The 19,063-nt window shown below is 48.0% G+C and overlaps 1 protein-coding gene across 1 annotated transcript in view; it reads left to right on the forward strand.

The window, feature by feature from the left end:
• Positions 1–19,063, forward strand: part of CLUAP1 (clusterin associated protein 1) — a gene marked incomplete at its 5' end in the record, with an annotated part of 73,235 nt that overhangs the window by 44,828 nt on the left and 9,344 nt on the right. Inside the window, 2 exons of the mRNA XM_084271209.1 lie at positions 1,213–1,285; positions 13,510–13,620. Of these exons, the coding sequence (XP_084127335.1) occupies positions 1,213–1,285; positions 13,510–13,620 (184 nt within the window). The remainder of the gene's footprint in view (positions 1–1,212; positions 1,286–13,509; positions 13,621–19,063) is intronic.

Raw genomic sequence — 19,063 nt, forward strand, 5'->3', positions numbered from 1 at the left:
GAAAACTCTTCTAGCAGAGGAAATGGGGGGCAGGCTTATCTGTACATGAGCATCTTCACTGCAGTTTTTCCAAAGGAAGGAATCTGTACAATTAGAAAACAGCTTTGGTGAACTGAAACACAAATTCCCCAGGAGACCAACTACAAATCTGAAAAGTTTTAAGGTCTATATAGCACTTGGGCATTTTTATAAAGGGCTTTTCTCTGGATCCTCTGGACCATAACACCCCAGATTCCCAGGAGAAACTATGCTGGCAGACCCAGGAGGCTGCGTGGAGCCAGATGCTGGACTCGATGATCCTTATGGGTCCCTTCCAACTCAGGATATTCTATGATTCTTAGACTGCATTTCTCTTGTGTTGATGTCCACAGACCAGCACTGAAGCTGAAACAAATAGTCCCCTGTCTTCTTACCCCTGCTTTTTTCCCTCACAACTGTAGCACCCCATCCTCCATCGTGCCAGTCAGGGATGTGTGTGGCTACACACTGAACTGCAGTGGAGAATTTGCCTGGCTTAATTTTATTTTGAAGGGGTAGTTTTCACCAGGTTTCTTTTCTCTTGCTGCACAAATGCTTGTGCCAGAGCCAGCAGAGTGAGAAAAGGGAAGAAGTGAATGGCCCGGGGTGCAGGGGAGGGTGACTGCTTGTTTGGATTGCCAGCTTCAGCTCTGTTGTGCCTGGAATTAGTTGCAGGCAACGGTTATATCTGTACCTGGTTATATCTGTACCTGGTTATATCTGTACCCAGTTACATCTGTACCTGGTCTGTGAACATTTTTCAAAACCCTAATCCTAATCACACGATGAGGAGACCAACCAGAGCACCTAAGTGCCAGCAGTTACTTAATATTTTACACCCTAATCAGCTCCCTCCCCCTACTAGTCACAATCCTCTACCTTCACAGGAGGCTGACCTGTGCTGGGGAGTCTGTGATTTTCATTGTGAGAAGTGAGGTTACAGCTGCTGGGGTCATCTGGCTGATTCCCAGGGCAGCATTTTCCCTGGGTACGTGCTCTGACCCTGGTGGGCTCAGAGACCCTCCCGTGGTTCAATTATGACCTTTTTTTGTAATGAAATACTTTCAATGCTGAAACTTTATATTCTCATTGTAGGTGTGGGTGCCCTTCACTGTTGCTGTGGGACCATCCAGTCAGTTACTTGCCTGGGTAAGGTGGCAGCTTTTCTAATTCAGTTGCTTTCACCCCTTGCAGGAAGCAGCAAACATGCTGCGCCTCATGCAGAACAGGCTGAAGGAGGAGGAGCTGCGCCTGCTGAAGAGTGGAAGTAAGTGGGGTTCCTTCACCTCTTGCATGAGAAATCATTAACTCCTGTCTCCTTTATGTATAAGTATCCACTTGCAAGCAGAGGGGACGTGGGATGGATGACAGAGCCAGCAGGGAATATTAAACAAAGTTGAATGATAATGACTTGAAAAGGCCAACAGTGAAATAGGGAACCTGACCTCTGGGAAATGCTCCTCTGCCCTGTGAATTTTACCTACAGTGCCCAGAGATGGAACCATCACCCACCAAACATGCTGTGCAATCACAGAGAGCAGATTTTAGGCTTCACTTTACTGTTCTCCCAGCCCCCGCCCCGGGTTGGCTGTGGACACAATGGGATTGCTGGTTGAAGGTTGGGTTGGGAACAAGTTGGGATTGCTGGTTGAAGGTTGGTTTGGGAACAAGTTGGGATTGCTGGTCGAAGGTTGGGTTGGGAACAAATTGGGATTGCTGGTTGAAGGTTGGGTTGGGAACAAGTTGGGATTTCTGGTTGAAGGTTGGGTTGGGAACAAGTTGGGATTGCTGGTTGAAGGTTGGTTTGGGAACAAGTTGGGATTGCTGGTTGAAGGTTGGTTTGGGAACAAGTTGGGATTGCTGGTTGAAGGTTGGGTTGGGAACAAGTTGGGATTGCTGGTTGAAGGTTGGGTTTCGAACAAGTTGGGATTGCTGGTTGAAGGTTGGGTTGGGAACAAGTTGGGATTGCTGGTTGAAGGTTGGGTTGGGAACAAGTTGGGATTGCTGGTTGAAGGTTGGGTTGGGAACAAGTTGGGATTGCTGGTTGAAGGTTGGGTTTCGAACAAGTTGGGTTAGAGGATTGTAACCAGCAAAATGCTTTTGTGTGTAGGTGAGTTGTGGGACTGCTCAGCTGCCTTGTGTTACACACATGCCAGTGTGCCTTCCACAAATGGAGTAACTCCTGTCCTCAGTAGTGAGCCAGCCACGTTGCATGGCAAGGAGCTCAGTTATGTGTTCAGATTCATTCTTTGTGATGTGTCTTTCAGCTTGTAACTTTCCCAGATGAAAAACACTCAGCTGGAAATGCTCTTCAGTATCACTCATCTTCCAAGTGGGGTCCATGTTTGGCTGCTTGTGTTTGCTTGCTTTTAGTGTACCTGCAAAATGTGAATGCAATTCAAACCAGGGTTATTTTTTCTTCCACACCCCTCCAACGTACTCTTAATTAATTAGAATTCTAGCTGAGGATCAGAAGGGAATAATAACCTCTTGAGATTTTGCAGAAAGCTAACAAACCAGATTTTGCTCCTTTTGAGCCAAGCATCAGCAAGAACTTCCTCATTAATTACCCCTGTGAATTTAATATTGCAGTCTGTGCATTTTTCTATGGTAGTGGGAGAAAATAGAAGGGAAGTTAATTCTCAGGATCAGAGGGAGAGTTCATGGAAGCTGAAATTGAGCAAGGACATGAAAGTTGAGCTTCGCAGTTTGTTTGCTGGCAGAGATTTTCAGAGCCAGCTATGAAAGAGCAAATTCACTCATTTCTGCCCATCTTTGATCTCATTTTTTTATCCCAGTTCCAGTAAAAAATGAAGTTTTAGCTGAAACACAGAATTTGTACTGTAAGTTACAAGAATACAGAATTGTTTCAGGGATTTACTTGAGTGAAATAGTCCAGGCCCTGCTATCAGGCAGCTTCCAGGGCAAATGAGCTCAAGAGGAGGAAAACATCCCTGATCAGTACTTAGCAGGGTTTAGTATAGCTTGAAAATGTGGTGATCTGTTTTCTCCTTGTCTGTGGAAAACTCTTCAGTCATTTTGCATCTCTGAAATAATGTGAACCTTTTAGTGAGTGATGTTACTGCCACCTGACAACCTCAGATTATGACTTCTAATGACTTAAAAATATTACCACAATATATCTTTATTCAAGTACTTAATTGTCATAATTAGTATTCATTCTAGTGGTAAGAGCACCCAGATCCTGGTTTGCAGTGCTGGCTCGTTTATTGACTGTCCCATAACCTTGGAAAACCCACTCATCTTTGTCAGCTCCCTCCTGCTTTGAGCTGCACAGGCGTGGAAGGCTGCAGAGCTGCAGGGGTGTCACTCAGACCATACATTTGGCTCCCAGTGGCTGTTTCCCCCAGTCCCCAGCACGGTTTCATTACTGCCTGCTGTAAGGTTAATCTATTGAATGCTGTAAAGCTCTCCAAGACCACGGTTTACTAACATGTAATGATCAGGTGCCAGGCTGTGCTTTCCCCTTAGACCAGACCCCACTCTCCTCCTCTCATTACTAGTTAAACGATGCCCTTTACACAATTCAGAGCCAAGAGATTTGCTCTGATAACAGAACTGCCATAGCACTGCCTTAGAGGAATGGTTACAGAATGGTTCTGTTAATCCCAGCATCCTGTGGTGACAAGAAAAACAGGGATTTTGCACCAGAGGAATCACAGAGGCAGCAGCACTGAAGAGTTTTGCCCAAATGGCTCCATGGGTTAATTGTGAAATTCATACTAGAAATAGAAGGGATGGGGTTTCTGCCCTCATGTGGTCTGTCAAGGAGCACTGGGAGCACTGGGGAAATGGTGTGAAGTGCTCACACAGCACTGAAACCTTTCACCTGTGCTTGGGGATTCTGCAGGCTGTCTCCTCCTTCTGAGGTAGGACCAGCCCTGTTAATGAGACAAACACAAGGCAGGCTAAAGAAGGGCTTCTTCACCATCAGCAACATCTTTCTGAAGTAGGGTTGGGGAGGAAACAAATGCTTGCTTATTCCTGTTGTAATTTTTGAGTAATACCCCCCACACAAAGTGCTTTTATCCTAAGTTGCCTTTGTCTTCAGCTTGTCAAAACCTGTAGGTCTTTGTTGTCTGGGCCTTGAGCCCAGCAAGTGCCTCTGCCTGCCCACAGCCCTGTTCAAGCAGACCCTTGGTCTTGCTCATTGTCAAGCAGACCCTTGGTTTTGCTCCTGCAATGGGTTCTGGAGATGAAGGGATTTCCTCTTCCCCCTCTGCTCAGTGGGAAGTGGGCAGGCTGTCCTGGTGGCTCCCAGATCCCAAGACTCTCCAGCCAAATCCTGAAGGTGTGGGGTTGTGGAGTGAGTTTTGTTTGGACAGACTCGTTGCTTTCCGACACAAAGAGGTAACATGGAGCCATTGCCTCCTGCAAGGGAAGGGGAAAGTTCTCTAACTCTCATTACACTCTGCCCCTGGGAGCTGAGAAACACTTAATGAGGCTCTTCTGAAAGCACAGGCTGGAATCTGGCGATAAATTTGTTACCATTAACTGATAAAAGTCAGCATCCATCCTGGCCCTATAAGCACTCTTACCTTTGCGTCCCTTCCTAATTGATGCAGTTCTCTCATGTCTGGATCCTTTGACCTTATCTCCCAGTAATTTGCTAAGAAGAGTTGCAAATTAACAGTTCCTTTCTCTGCATCAGAGTCACAGGCATCCAGAGCAGCTCTCAGTTGAGCTTCAGGCTGAACTAACACCAAAGAAACCTAAATCAGTTTATTTGTAACAAAAGAACTGTGAAATGTAGGTTGAATTCTCCAAGTCTGCTTATGGAAAGCCCATGGATATATCATCATGCAAGTAAGAGTATGGAAAGCCCATGGATTTATCATCATGCTCACATAAAATTTGCAGTAATGTTTAGTGTAATTCAGCAGTGACCTGGTAACTCTTTTGCCACTGTACATTGCCAGTCATCCTTTGGTTTTGACAGAGGGACCCCATAAACCACTACACTAAACAGAAAAATAAAAGGTGACACTAAGTCACATGAAACCCCCATTCTTAAATTCTGTGAGGGTGTTGAACTCCAGACACAGGTCAGGCTTTGAGGAGTATTTGCATGATGAAGACATACACAATTGAGCATTTGCAGCAGCACAGGAATGGGTTTTTTGTGACAAACAGCAAGCAAATTGCTGTTATTTTTCTAATCTTTATTTCACACAAGATGCTCTTAGAGAAACCCATGGCCAGTGTGGTGTTTTTCACACCCAGTGCTGCCCCTGTGGCACTGCCAAGGTTGGTGCAAAGTAGCAAATGCCAATTGACTGAAACCCAGAGGTTGGTCTCCTTGTGCCTAATGGAACACTTAGAGTATTATATTAGACACTGCTTGGGTGAGCACTGTGAAGGCTGTTGATAGAGCCATTGTCAGGTGTAGATACGTGAAGAGTTGCTCTGATAATGGTTTGGAGTGAGAGGAAAGGGCTGGGGAGGTCACTGACCGTGGCAGAAATTCAAGATGGGCTTTTTCAGGTTCATCCCAGGTTGAAAGAACATGTTTGCTGAGCACAAAGTACCAAGTGCAAATGTTTCTAGACTGAAATACAGATTTATAACAACAACAGGATTAACTGATGCTCCCTGAGAGCTTCAGTTCTGCTCCATACACAGCCAAAGCTGTTCCTTGGCCAGTTCTACTTGCCAAGCTAACTCTTCCTTTTCTGACAGCCAAGCAGAATGTGCTCAGCTCAATCGTCTTGCTCAATTAAACAGAGCAAATAGATGTGCTTTGGACAGCAAATAGCATGACACCGTTGCAGTTTAGTGCTGTGCTGAATCTCTTCTACCCTTCCTACTTCAGAATTAATGCTTTAACATCTGACAGCAGGTAAATGAAAAGCCATCTCACAAGAATTGCAGCATTCTAAGTGTAGCAGTGAGTCACTGGGTAATTCCCACAAAGGTGAGATCCCTGGGTGGTACTGCTAATGCTCAGCACTGTCCCCAGCAGGATCACAGAATCCCAGACTCCCAGGGGTTGGAAGGGACCCCCAGAGCCCATGGGGTCCAACCCCCTGCCAAAGCAGCTCCCCAGCTCATATTGCACAGGGCGGCGTCCAGACGGGGCTGGAATCTCTCCAGAGATGGAGACTCCACACCCCCTGGGCAGCCTGTCCCAGGGCTCATCCTATTCCAGGATGCTCAGACCATCCGTCTTCTAGCAGACACTTGGAACTTGTCCACAGTAGCCTGGTGTTTTGCTTGTTGAATAATTGCAAATTCATGTTCTAATTTAATAGTACTTTGATGGATTCTTGGCTTTTGAGATCATTAGAAATACTTAGGTCACTGAATATAACCTCTCTATAAAATGGGCCAAAACATAACTTAGCTACTTCCTCCTGTGCCAAGGAGCTTAAATGGAGCTTGTCTGCAGGAGTTATTTTTAATTATTTCAAGTAGCAGAGACCTGTTGCTTCCCTGGGCAGCAGTTAATCATCCTTACTGTTCAAAATGTGAGTTTGGATTACTGTAGCAATAGCCCATTTTACACTGCTCCAGCGAGGTATGGAACTGCACTGAGCTCTGCCCCTGCAACACACTGCTCAGTGGGTTGTGTAGGGTATCACTCAGTGTTAGTATGAGCAGGTCTCAACATCCACACTGGCTGATGGAGTTAGTAGGAGCCACAAGTGCCTGGACCAAGATCAGTAGCACTCAGCACCACGATGAATTTTGTTAGAGTTGGGAGGAAGGATCTCAGCTTTGTGCTAAGGACAAAGGATGTTCCCTACTAAAATTTACAGATCAAAGCATTTCTTCCTGTTGGAATTGCAGAGCTGTGAACATACAGATGTTTTGGGGTTGACAGCTGATATATATAGCCTGATGCTCTCAAGTCTGGTGAGACAAGAGTATGGAGTTGGTAGAACTGAAGTTTCAAGCAGGCACTGAACTTTGCTCTCTCTTCACATTAAATTCCTCACCCCCTCCTTTCTTTCTGTTCTAAAATTTCATGCTATTTATTAAATGGGTTTTGTTTGGGATCAAGGGCCTGTCAGTTGCCCACTTGAGTTTTCTCATGATGTTTTTCTCACCAATCCTGCTGAATCCAGTAATTGCTGTAGAGCCAGTGCCCCTGTTTTCAGAGCAGCAATTTTTATTATGAAATTGAACATGCTAAACAACACTTACATCTAATTCTAAAGCATATCAATAAAAGATGTCCTTTGTGCTCATTATCCTCACCACAGCACCTTCTTATTTTACAGTTGGACACATTTACTTGAATATTTATGCAAACTAACAAATCTGTAATGAAATCACTAGTAAGTTATTAAATTATGCTGCTTTTCCTTCAAGCATTGCAAATTACCAAAAATTAAATCATTTCAATATACTATTATCAGTGCAGGTATCTGCTCTGGAACAAATAAGGCATCTTCTGAGAGCACTGGTGTTCAGTTGTAACCAGGATGTACTTTTTGTGGCTGGACTGCTTGAAATGAAACTAATTTAGTTGATTGAAACCCACCTTTATGAACTGGAAATGTTGAAATGAAGGGGAGTTTAGAATCCCAGTGCATTCTCTCTCAGGTAGTTTGCCAGTATTCTCTGTTCAGTAGAGTAAATCACAGCAATGGGGAAATGGGCCAAACACAGTGGATAGAGCTGCTCTGTTGATTACCTTTTCATAATAAAGTGACAGGATGTTGTTAAAATACCAGCCTTAAGCTCCAGTAAACTGCCAGTCTTGGCCTAACTTTGGGCACATGGATCACTGAACAGCAGTTTGTCATGAAGTCAAATAATCTTCACAGAAATCCATGTAAATCCCATAAACCACCTCCAATGGAATGTGTTCTGTACTCCACGTGCAGGTAGGTGGGAATTTGTAGCAGCACATGCTTTATCCTCTTCATTGCTTTCTGCTGCTACTAAGAAAAATCATCTACATTTTTCTGGCTACAGAATGTTCCCTGCCTCCCTGGAATTGATGCATCACCCTTTCTGTGACGTGGTGTCACACAGGCAGGGTTGTGGCTTCTCCTAGGGGTTTCTTTCTGTGTGTTGGGTAATGAAACTTTCTGGGTTGACACCTTTTTGTGAATACCAAGAATATGTTGTTGAAAACTGGACATGCTGGGGAAGTACAACGAGGGATGGGGATGGTGGAACCCTGCAGAGCTCTGGCTAGGACGGGGCGCACACAGCATTAGACTTGTCTGCTGTTTAGTTCTGCTATGAAACCTGGTCTCAGCTTGTCTTTAGCTTATGCATTTACATAAATTATCAGCAATAAACTTTGCTTCCCTGTCCTTGGGATTTTGGCTCAGCACGATTCTGCTCAGCTGATGATAACTTGGGCTGTAACTGGGCTGGGGCTGGGTGGTGGCAGCCATTGAGCTGCATTACAGCAATACATTTCTTTGTAGGTGGGGAAAAAGCTGCTTAATGTCTTTCCAGGTGGTGGACTGAAGGCTTGGGGGAGGAATTCCACTATTGTTGAATCCCATTTGCAGCTGCCATGAGCCAGCAGTGTGCCCTGGGGGCTGAGAGAGACAATGGGATCCTGGGGGGCAGCAAGAGGAGTGCGGCCAGCAGGTCACAGGAGGGGATCCTCCCCCTCTGCTCTGCCCTGCTCAGGCCCCACCTGGAGTGTTGTGTCCAGTTCTGGGCTCCCTGGGATAAAACAGACAGGGATCTCCTGGAGAGAGGCCAGAGGAGGCTGCGGAGATGCTGAATGGCCTGGAGCATCTCCCCTGTGAGGAAAGGCTGAGTGAGCTGGGGCTGTTCAGCCTGGAGAGAAGAAGACTAAGGTGGGACCTGATTAATGTTTATCACTATCTGAAGGATGGGATGCAGGGGGGAATGGGCAGCCCCTTTTCAGTGTCTGTGGGGACAGGACAAGGGGCAATGGCTGCAAGTTGGAGCACAGGGAGTTCCACAGCAACATGGGGAAGAACTTTTCCCCATTGAGGGTGAGGGAGCCCTGGGACAGGCTGCCCAGGGGGTGTGGAGTCTCCATCTCTGGAGAGATTCCAGCCCCGTCTGGACGCCGCCCTGTGCAATATGAGCTGGGGAGCTGCTTTGGCAGGGGGTTGGACCCCATGGGCTCTGGGGGTCCCTTCCAACCCCTGTGAGTCTGTGATCCTGCAGCGTGTTCACTTAGAGCAGTGCTTGTGTTGGGGTATGTGCATCAGGCTTCCAGCTGGACTGTTCAAAGGAAATCCAAACTCTCAACATAGATCTCTAACAAGTTCTGTTCCATACTCACAACTGTGTAGGAAAAGTGATGTTCTGTGTTTATATACTGATAATTCACCTGATGAATCTTTCTCTTCATTTTGTTGAAAGGTAATCCAGGACTTTTAAAGGTGTAAATGAAATCTGGGCATAGAGTTGCCCCTGGCTTGGCTTGTCCAGCACTGAAAGATGTGGTAGTGACAATGCAGCAGGCTTTTCTGGGGCTTGCCAGAGATACTCTGTGGCATCCACACATGGGTTGGATGGGAGGAAACTGTGACTTCATCAGTGACAGGCCAGAGTTACAGCATCAGAGTTAGTGGAGAAGGATAAATGAAGTAGTGTGAGAAGGAGGGGATTGAGCACAACAGAGAACCTGAGGCAAAGAAGAAAAGGGCTGGGTGAAGGGGGTGGAAAACCTGTGTTTAAGCCATTTTCTTTCATAAAGCAGCAGCTTGGGGCCCTCCAGCCACTGATTTTCTCTCCACAGTAGCTGTCACTTCTACTGCAAGGCAGTTACTGTGGGGTCTTCCTGCAGGTCCTGCTTTCAGACAGAAAGATGCTGTGGGGAATTGTATGATGAAATGAGCAGATGGAAGTGGGTCAGTAATGGCCAGAGTGCCAGGAGGTGCTGGGAGGGTTCACAGACTCAGAGAACATTAGGAGTTGGAAGTGACCTCGAAAGCTCATCTAGTCCAACCCCCCTGCCAGAGCAGGATCACCGAGTCTAAATCCCACAGGAATGCATCCAGGAGGGTTTGAATGTCTCCAGAGAAGGAGACTCCCCAGCCTCTCTGGGCAGCCTGTCCCAGGGCTCTGTCACCCTCACAGGGACAAAGTTCCTCCTTACATTCACATGGAACCTCCTCTGCTCCAGCTGCACCCGCTGCCCCTTGTCCTGTCACTGCCATCCCTGAGCACAGCCTGGCTCCATCCTCCTGACTCTCACCCTTCACATATTTATAAACATTAATGAGGTCACCCCTCAGCCTCCTCTTCTCCAAGCTGAAGTTCATGTGGTTCAGGAGGGCATTAGGCCATAGGTGTGGGTAGCTAGGAAAGAGCAGTTCTGTGTGCATGGCCTGTGTGCATTTTGTACCTTATCCCTGGGGGTCTGTTCCCACAGGAGGTGGGGTTTTTTTTAAAAAAAAGGTTTCCAGAAAAGTGAAATGTAAAATTTACAGGTGGTGGTGTCAGAGCTGTGCCCCTACCTGGCGCAGGACCGCGGCGCCGTGCGGCTCTGCCCTGAGTCCTGTCCCAGAGGGGGTGAGCTGGGTTTGCCACTTTGGGTTGTCAGTGGAGAGCGCTGGCTCCATTAGTCCCTGTCTCAGCTGGCAGCTCCTGCTCTGGAGATCCCAGGGAGAAGCACAAAGTGCTAATGGGGGTGAGATGGAAATGGTCTGGCAAAGAAATGGAAAGGGCTCTCTGCGGCTTGCTCAGCTCTGAGCAGTGGTGCTGAGTAACGGGGCAGCACAGGTAAGGAGTCCTGAAAGGGAGGGAATGCTGCCCAAAAAACAGATAAAAAGAAGGCAGAAAAAACACCCACATTTTAGTAGTAGCAGCAAGAGCCATCACAGATGAGATCATAGAATCATAGACTGGTCTGGGTTGGGGGGGACCCCAAGGATCACAGAGCTCCAACCCCCTGCCACAGGCAGGGACACCAACCTCCAGGCCTGGAGCTACACAAGGTTGCCCAGGGCCACATCCAACCTGGCCTTGAACACCCCCAGGGATGGGGCACCCACCCCCTCTCTGGGCAGCCTGTTCCAGCCCCTCACCACTCTCTCTGAAAAGAACTTCCCCCTAATATCTCCTCTAACCCTTCCCTCCTTCAGCTTCACTCCATCCCCCTTGTCCTGCCATTATCTACCCTTTGAACAAGCTGATTCCCTCCTGTTCCTCTGCTCCCTTCAGGGACTGGAAGGCTGCAATGAGGTCCCCCCACAGCCTTCTCTTCTCCAGGCTGACCCAGCCCAGCTCCCTCAGCCTCTCTCCGTAGGGGAGCTGCTCCAGCCCTCTGAGCATCTCCGTGGCTCCTCTGACCCCTCTCCAACAGTCCCACATCTCTCTTGTATTGGGGCCCCAGCTCTGGACACAGGCCTCCAGCTGGGGCCTCACAGGGACACAGCAGAGAGGGACAATCCCCTCCCTGTCCCTGCTGCCACCCCTCTGCTGATGGAGCCCAGGATCCCACCGCCCTTCCCAGCTGCCAGAGCCACTGCTGGCTCAGGGGAAGTTTCTCATCATCTGTCTCTTTAACATACAGACCACAAACTGGAATCCTTTCTTTGGGCAGCTCTTCCCAAGCAGTTTGCCTGGGCAAAGTCTCAACCAAACCTCACTTAGCTGAGCACCAGGTAGACCCAAGCAGTGCCCATGTCACACAGCAATGCACGATCCCCTCACTTCCCAAAGAAGAAAGTACAACACAGACAGATGTAGCTAACATTGCTGGAGCCTCCTAATCTTACTAGGGTATCAAACACATCCCTTGCCAGTGTAGTTTCTCATTAACTTCCTATTGCAGTGCAAAACTATTACAGAAAAATGTCTAATATTTGTATATTGTCTGATAATTAAATAGCACAAAGATGTGTCAGCTCATTACTAACCATAATTAAGGTAGTTATTTCCATTTTAAGTTCAGACATGTGGGTAATTAAATGTACCTGGGAAGGAATTGCCTAGTTGCTCTCAGTAATGAACAGCTATTGTTGCTGCACTGGGTGCTGACCCCACACGGGGTCCTGTTGGGTCTGTCACAGCGCTGGTCATGCCAGGAGCTCTCCCAGGCAGCACACAGCATCAGTGCTGAGCTGCAGGAGGCTGTGTGAGGGAGAGGAGTTCGTAAGATGAAGAGTGCAGAGTGCTGCACATGGGACACAACAACCCCCTGCAGCACTGCAGGCTGAGGGAGACTGGCTGGAGAGCTGTCAGGCAGAGAAGGACCTGGGGGTGTTGGGTGGCTGCAGGCTGAATGTGAGCCAGCAGTGTGCCCAGGCAGCCAGGAAGGCCAATGGCATCTTGGCTTGTGTCAGAAACAGTGTGGCCAGTAGGTCTGGGGAGGGGATTGTGCCCCTGGACTGGGCACTGGTGAGGCTGCACCTCGAGTGCTGGGTCCAGTTCTGGGCTCCTCAGCATCAGAAGAACATTGAGGTCCTGGAGCGAGTGCAGAGAAGGGCAACCAGGCTGGGGAAGGGGCTGGAGGGCAAATCCTCTGAGGAGCAGCTGAGGGAGCTGGGGGTGTTCAGCCTGGAGAAGAGGAGGCTGAGGGGAGACCTTATCACCACCTACAACTACCTGACAGGAGGGTGCAGAGAGGTGGGCGATGGTCTCTGTAGCCAGGGGACAGGAGATGGGACAAGGGGCAATGGGCTCAAGCTGCCCCAGGGCAGGGTCAGAGCAGATGGGAGGGAAAAGTTCTTCCCTGGCAGAGTTGTCAGGGCCTGGCCCAGGCTGCCCAGGGAGGGGCTGAGTCCCCTTCCCTGGGTGTGTTTAACAGAGGGGAGATGAGGTGCTCAGGGATCTGGTTTAGCTTAGGATGGGAATGGTTGGACTTGATGATCCTAAAGGTCTTTTCCAACCTTATGATGCTGAAAGCAGAGCTTGGTCTCAGTAAGCCAGGGAGCTGCACGAGCAGGCTGGCACAAACAAGGAGACAGGGAGAAAGCTCATGGGAGTTTGGGGAGGAAGAAGAAAACAATGGTTATAAAAACATCTGTAGAGGTTCCTGCATCCTGAGAAGCTTTCCAGTCTCTCCCAGCATCTTGGCTTTGGCTGCAGTTGCTTTCATTGATTTGGGGATGTCTCACTGTGCTTTTCCAGCCTGTGGTTCAGAGAAGGACAGAGTCTGAGGGGATGGGGTTTGTATTGCTTGTGTCAGGGTAAAGCCCTAGGAGGTGTATTAAGAAGCCCACACTTCCCAAATGCTTTTAAAAGGTTTTTAAATCAGTTGCTGCAGTGGCCCTTCCTGACCAGAGGGTGTATTTGGAGTGGTGCCTTCATGGTGCCTTCTGAGGGTTGTCCCAAGACAGTTGTTTACCCTGGCTGCTGCTGTGGCCGTTGGGTGTAGAAGGATGCCTTCCTCAGGATGTGGACATTGGCTGTTTCCCCCTGCTCAGCAGGAGAACCAACGCTCTGTGACTGCAATTTTAATTCATCCTGGACTTGAGCAAAGGTAGAGACTGGAGCATTTCTTGCTTTCCAGCTGCTGTTCTGTGTTACAGGTTGGTTTGAGTGGTATTTATCAGCTGCTTTTGTTTTCACCAGACAATGACGATTCTGACTTCGAGATTCAGGAGGACGAAGGATCTGAGAGTGAAGTGGAAGACAGGCAGCTCCTGAAGCAGCAGCACACCGCCACGGAAGCTCTACTGCAAGGTACCTCAGCCTGTCCTTAGCTCCCTCTATCTGAGTAACCTGGAATGTTAAGAAGACCCTGTTATCTTTCAAGGATATGGTTCACTGCTGAGCTGAGCTGTCCTGGAAGGGGGCAGTGTCTCCTGGAGGCGACATGGTGTTTTCAGGGGAGCACATTAAGGATTAGTTAGGGAAAAATGTGCTGTGTGAGCAAAATCCTGACAGGCTCTTGAAGCAGCTTTATACACAACCTTGGGAGAAGTTTGATGTGGAGCAGAACTGCAGCCTCTGGCTGCTGGTTCTGCTGGAGCCATGGTCAGAAGCAACTGGGAGAAATTACCAGGTGTGTCTCACTTGGGTAGAAAAAGAAACATTCTGCTTAGTCTGTAGTCAGGCAAATGAAACCAGGCAACAAAGTCAGTTCTCCTTGGTGTCCTTGTTAGTTGGGAGTGATTCTGACCAGCAGCAAAAGCCTCTCTGGGATCTGAATGGGCTGCCTGTGTGGGTAGTGCCACTGCTGCTGGAATCTTAGATAAACTGCAGACAGGTCTTTTTCTGAGTTGAATTCTGCTCTCCCCTCTCTGGCTGAGAAGGTGAAGTTCTCACTGCAGTATAATACAATATAAGTCAATATAATTCAGTATAATTCAAGCATTTTGAGCCCCAGTTCCTCTGGTTTTCATAAAAGTTGACAAGTCTTGCTAAGTGCTAGGAACTCTAATATCCACTAAGGATTTTTATATTGCTGTTTCTCAAGGAAAGGTTTGTGTGTGGGTTTTAGAGCTTTGGAAGGGGCTGGGTACCCATCTGTGATGCTTTGTCTCCAAGGGCATTGTAGCCTAGTGATGTGGCTACTGCCTGCAGTCAGAGTCAGCTCTTTATACCAATTTTAGGAGTAGAAAGCTAAAAGTTGTAGATCTTACTGCAAGTAGAAGTTTTTTTCTAGGAAGAGCTCTGCTATCATTAATTACACTTAATGGAGACTCAGCATTAGCTTGTTGGACTTAGAACAAGCAGTTCAGATCCCTGAGCAGTTTTCTGTGTTTAGATTCCTTCCTGTGTTTTTGTCAGTCTCTTCCAAGTGTCCAGTAAACTACTTCTGGCAGATAATTATCCCCTGACTTTGGCGTACTCGAGCGAGCTGTTTGCTGACTACACAGTCCCCATCCCAGCCCTTACTCTCTGTGTCTCTGTGCAAGATGGAAGCCTTCCTTAGCTCTCTGTCCTCTGCTTTGCCTCCTGCCTGTTGTGAACTACTGAAGCAGCTCCAGATACATGAAGTGGCTCCTGAGATCCCTTTCCTACAGGTCCTCCAGAAGGACTAAGGTTGTGTCACCCCATTCTAACTCACAAGGCTTCAGTCCTGCAGTGCTCCAGTGCTGCTGCTGCTGGCAGAGATGGATACAGACGTTCTCAGACCCTCAAGGGGAGGGTTGTTGCCTTTCTTGTCTTCTTTGCTGAGGTTTCCACATCATCATCTTGGAGAAGTTGCCCAGTTGTGTAGCTACACTGTGAGATTAACAGTCCATACCTCTGGCTTTGGTTCAAAACATCTACCCTTTTTGTTTAGGAAAACTCAGCCTTGGGATATCTCTGCCCCTGGTGCTTAGAGTGAGTTTGCTCAGCCCTGCCCATTCTTACTGCCCTTTCTTACCTGTTCAGAACATAAGAACAAACACATTGACTGTATGAAGACACCACTCAGGCCAAAGCTTTCCTTCTGCCTCTCCAGCCTGATCCAGAGTGCTCCCTCATGTGACAAGCAGTTCTAGCCCTCAGAACAGGCTCAGATCTGCACCTCTGAGTGAGTAAACGAGCCCCTTTGGTCCAGGACCCTTGTCAACAGTGCAGACCCATGTTTGGCTGCATGACTTTCACCAGCTGATGGGCTGGAGACGTGTCAGGACTTGGGGATAACATCAGGTGCTTCAGCAAATGAGGCCTGAACATTCACTGCCCCTTTCTCCTTAAACACACCAAGAACCCACACATGTACTTCAGCACAGGCAGCTTGCATTGAAAATGTGCTTAATTATTAAGGCAGCATGACAAGAACATTATTTCTATTAATTACTCCTTTGTTTTTCCTTGCCTCAATTCAAGAGCTTTCAATCAATCTCTTCTCAAGTGTTGTGTCTCCTTACATGGTGGTGCTTCAGAGCCATATTTGCTCTCAAACCAAGGACAAATGCTCCTCTGTGGTCAGTTCCTGTAGGTGCTGTGATTTGGTTTTACATCTCTAATTTCCAGGTTAGTAGTATTGTAGGAGAAGACTTCCTCCCTCTGTCTGTAATAGGTGGGGAGGTATTCCACTGTGTTTTGCCATTATAGAGGCAAGGTTCTCAGGGAGAGATAATCTCTCTTGTTAGGCCACTTGGTATAATTGAGAAAAATCAACACACTTTCAGCCTCAAGAGTCCTTTCATCAGGTTTGTCTAGATGCAGCAAAATTCAAACTAAATGCACCTTTGGAGATATTGTTCCTGGGTTTATTCTTTTAGCCAATTAAAAGACTTGAAGGTAGAGGATTTAGTCTCCCATGGAGCAGAAAAGAGTCTTAGCTGGAGGAGACATGACAGGCTGGTAGCTCCTGTCCTACAGAGAGAAAATCAAACCCTTATTCCCCATGCACACAAAGATGAACAGGCAGTGGCAGGTTAAGGAGGAACCTGTAACACACTGGGGACTTTGTATCTCCTTTGAGTCCAAAGGTTTTGGTCCAACAGTACATCAAATCCCATTTTAGGAAGCCAGGGTGGCTTCAGTACAAGGAGGGAGCAGACACAGGAGTGGAAATAACTGGTTGGGAAGGTCACCATCAGACTGACAGATGCTGGCTTACTGGGTTTGTGACACTGCAACCTGGTTTGTTATCACAATTGCAGGCAAGTCTCCTCCTTGATAAGGCTTATTATGATTAAATCCATGTGTCACTAATCATTTGCTTTTGTAGGTAAGAGAATACATTGATTGATCACCTGTAACTTTTAATTTGAACGTTGTCAACGTGAATGAAAATTCACATCCACTGTTCTTCTGCCTGGTAACAGAGGAGAGAGGCTGGTATGCAAGTGAAACAGATGGGTGGACTTCCCTGAGGTCAAACCAGGAGTTATGATGGCTTGTGGAATCAGACTCTCTTTTGTCAGAGAAACAAAGAAAAACAATCCTTGCCATGCTGAAAGGCTTAGCCAGTAGTTTGCATCAGGATCATTGTTCCTGGGCAGGTGGGGTAGACATCAGGTGAAGAACACAAAGTCTTGTCCTAGGAATGTAGAAGGTATTGTAGGTGCCTGTAAGAAACCTGGGGAAGAGCTGTTCCTGAGGGCATGTAGCAATAGGACAAGGGCTTATGGTTTTAAACTAGAAAAGGGGAGATTTAGGTTGTGTGTTAGGAAGAAGTTCTTCAATGTGAGGGTGGGGGATCACTGGCACAGGGTTGCCCAGAGTGGTGGTGGAGGCCCCATCCCTGGAGATATTCAAGGTCAGGCTTGATGTGGCTCTGAGCAACCTGCTGTAGTGATGATGTCCCTGCTCACTGCAGGGAGTGAGACTAGATGGGCTTTGAAGGTCCCTCCCAACCTAATGTGATTCTGTCAGCTGCCATGCCAGGTCAGGCACGAGGCCTGGCTAGCCTGGGCTGCAGTCTCCAGACTGGCTGAAAGAAAACCCCTGGGGAATAGTAAAGGAAGTTCCATCCTGCTCTCAAACTGAACCCTCATCAGGATTTCCTGACCTGGGTGTGGTTTCCACAGATTGAGTCTAACCCTCAGGAGGTGTTTGGGTTTTTTTCAAAGAACCTTTCCATTTTCACCTTGAACTACAGCAGGTATTTCCACCTGTGCTATCAAAGTGGCAGGTTTTGAAGTGCTGTTGTGTTTAGATGTGCACATCCATCTTTCCAGTCTCATGTGGACCTGAATTCTCAACTGCATTTAGGAATCCTGAGTGAATTCAGAATCTCTTCTCTTCCCAGCAGTAGTGCTGGCTGATGAGGTGGGCTGTGGCAGACAGGCACATGCCATGCTGGAGCAAGGGAGCTGGGGGAAATGCTACTGAATGAAGCAGAAACAATCTGCATTTGGAGAACTGTGGGACTGCATGTGTCTTTAGTATCATACAGCCCAGACTGGTTTGGGTGGGAAGGGCCCTCAGAGTGCACACACACACCCCTCTCCAGTTCCCCCCTGCCATGGGCAGGGACACCCCCGCAGCCCAGGGTGCCCCAAGCCCCATCCAACCCAGCCTTGAACCCTGCCAGGGATCCAGGGGCAGCCCCAGCTTCTCTGGGCACCCTGTGCCAGGGCCTCCCCGCTCCCCAGGAAGGATTTCTGCCCCCAGCCCCTCTCCAGCTGCCCTCCTGCAGCTGAAGGCTGTTCCCCTGGGCCTGGCCTTCCCTTCCTTACTATTACAAATCCTCTCACCCAACCCCTCTGCTCAAACAGGATCAGCTCAAGCAGGATACCCAGGACCACATCCAGTGCTTTCCTGCTGACCTGTGGTTCTTTTCTCAGCTCTGGACATCTATGGCTGGCAGTGAGCCTCAGAGTGGTAGAAGTGGGATGGATTGAGGTTCTCCATCCCCAGAAACTTCAGTTTAAACCCCTCTTGACCAGCTTGACAAGCTGAGGATGGAAGATGTTCTTCCCCTTCTCTCCCCAGCAGACCAGGTGTCTCAAAGCAAGTCCCAAGACCTAAGTGGCCATACCCCTGGCTGCAGCACCAGTCCTGTGACAGTTTGTTGACTTGCCAGATGCAAAGGGCCCTTTCAAACCCCTTCCTTTGACTGAGAGCACTGGTGAAAAAACTCCCTGCTCTCCAGGGTAAATCACTCTCTATTCCAGGCTGCCAGGACCTCTCAGCTCCTGTAAACCAGCTATCCAAATTCTTCAGCTCTTATGTTTCCTTACAGAGCGTTGAGGTCAGGGGGCATTTTTGTCCTGTTTGGACCCCAGGGACCATTTCACTAACAACTTCAGTCCCATTTGGTCTTCACTGTAAGAAAAGAGCTTTACAAAACTCTGAATGTTTTTCAGTAACCCATCAGTCCAAAGGCAGACAGCACGAGCAGCCATTTACCTTCACAGAACCCACCCCAAGGATCAGCGTGGTAATGATGTGCTGGCAGCCAGGTAGCAAGTCTACTTCTTCTGAACAGATTAATCTTTGCCTGTGAAAACCTGCAACAACAAATATGTCCCTGGATGCTGCAGATGAGAAAAAAGTGGTTTTATTAAGAAAGTAAAGTGTACTTTCTCAGAGGAACTGGAAGCAAGTATGCTGTAGCCTAACCTCAAGAGGCTGGAAAGCTGGGCAGTAAGAAATCAAATGAGGTGCAACAAAAGCAAGTGTAGAGTCCTGTACCTGGGAAGGAATAACTGCTGGAATCAGTACAGGCTGGGGGTGACCTAATGGAGAGGAGCTCTGCAGAAAAGGACCTGGGGAGCCATGAGCCAGCAGTGTG

Source organism: Gallinula chloropus (genome assembly GCF_964237585.1).
Source record: "Gallinula chloropus genome assembly, chromosome: 15".
NCBI lineage: Eukaryota > Metazoa > Chordata > Aves > Gruiformes > Rallidae > Gallinula > Gallinula chloropus.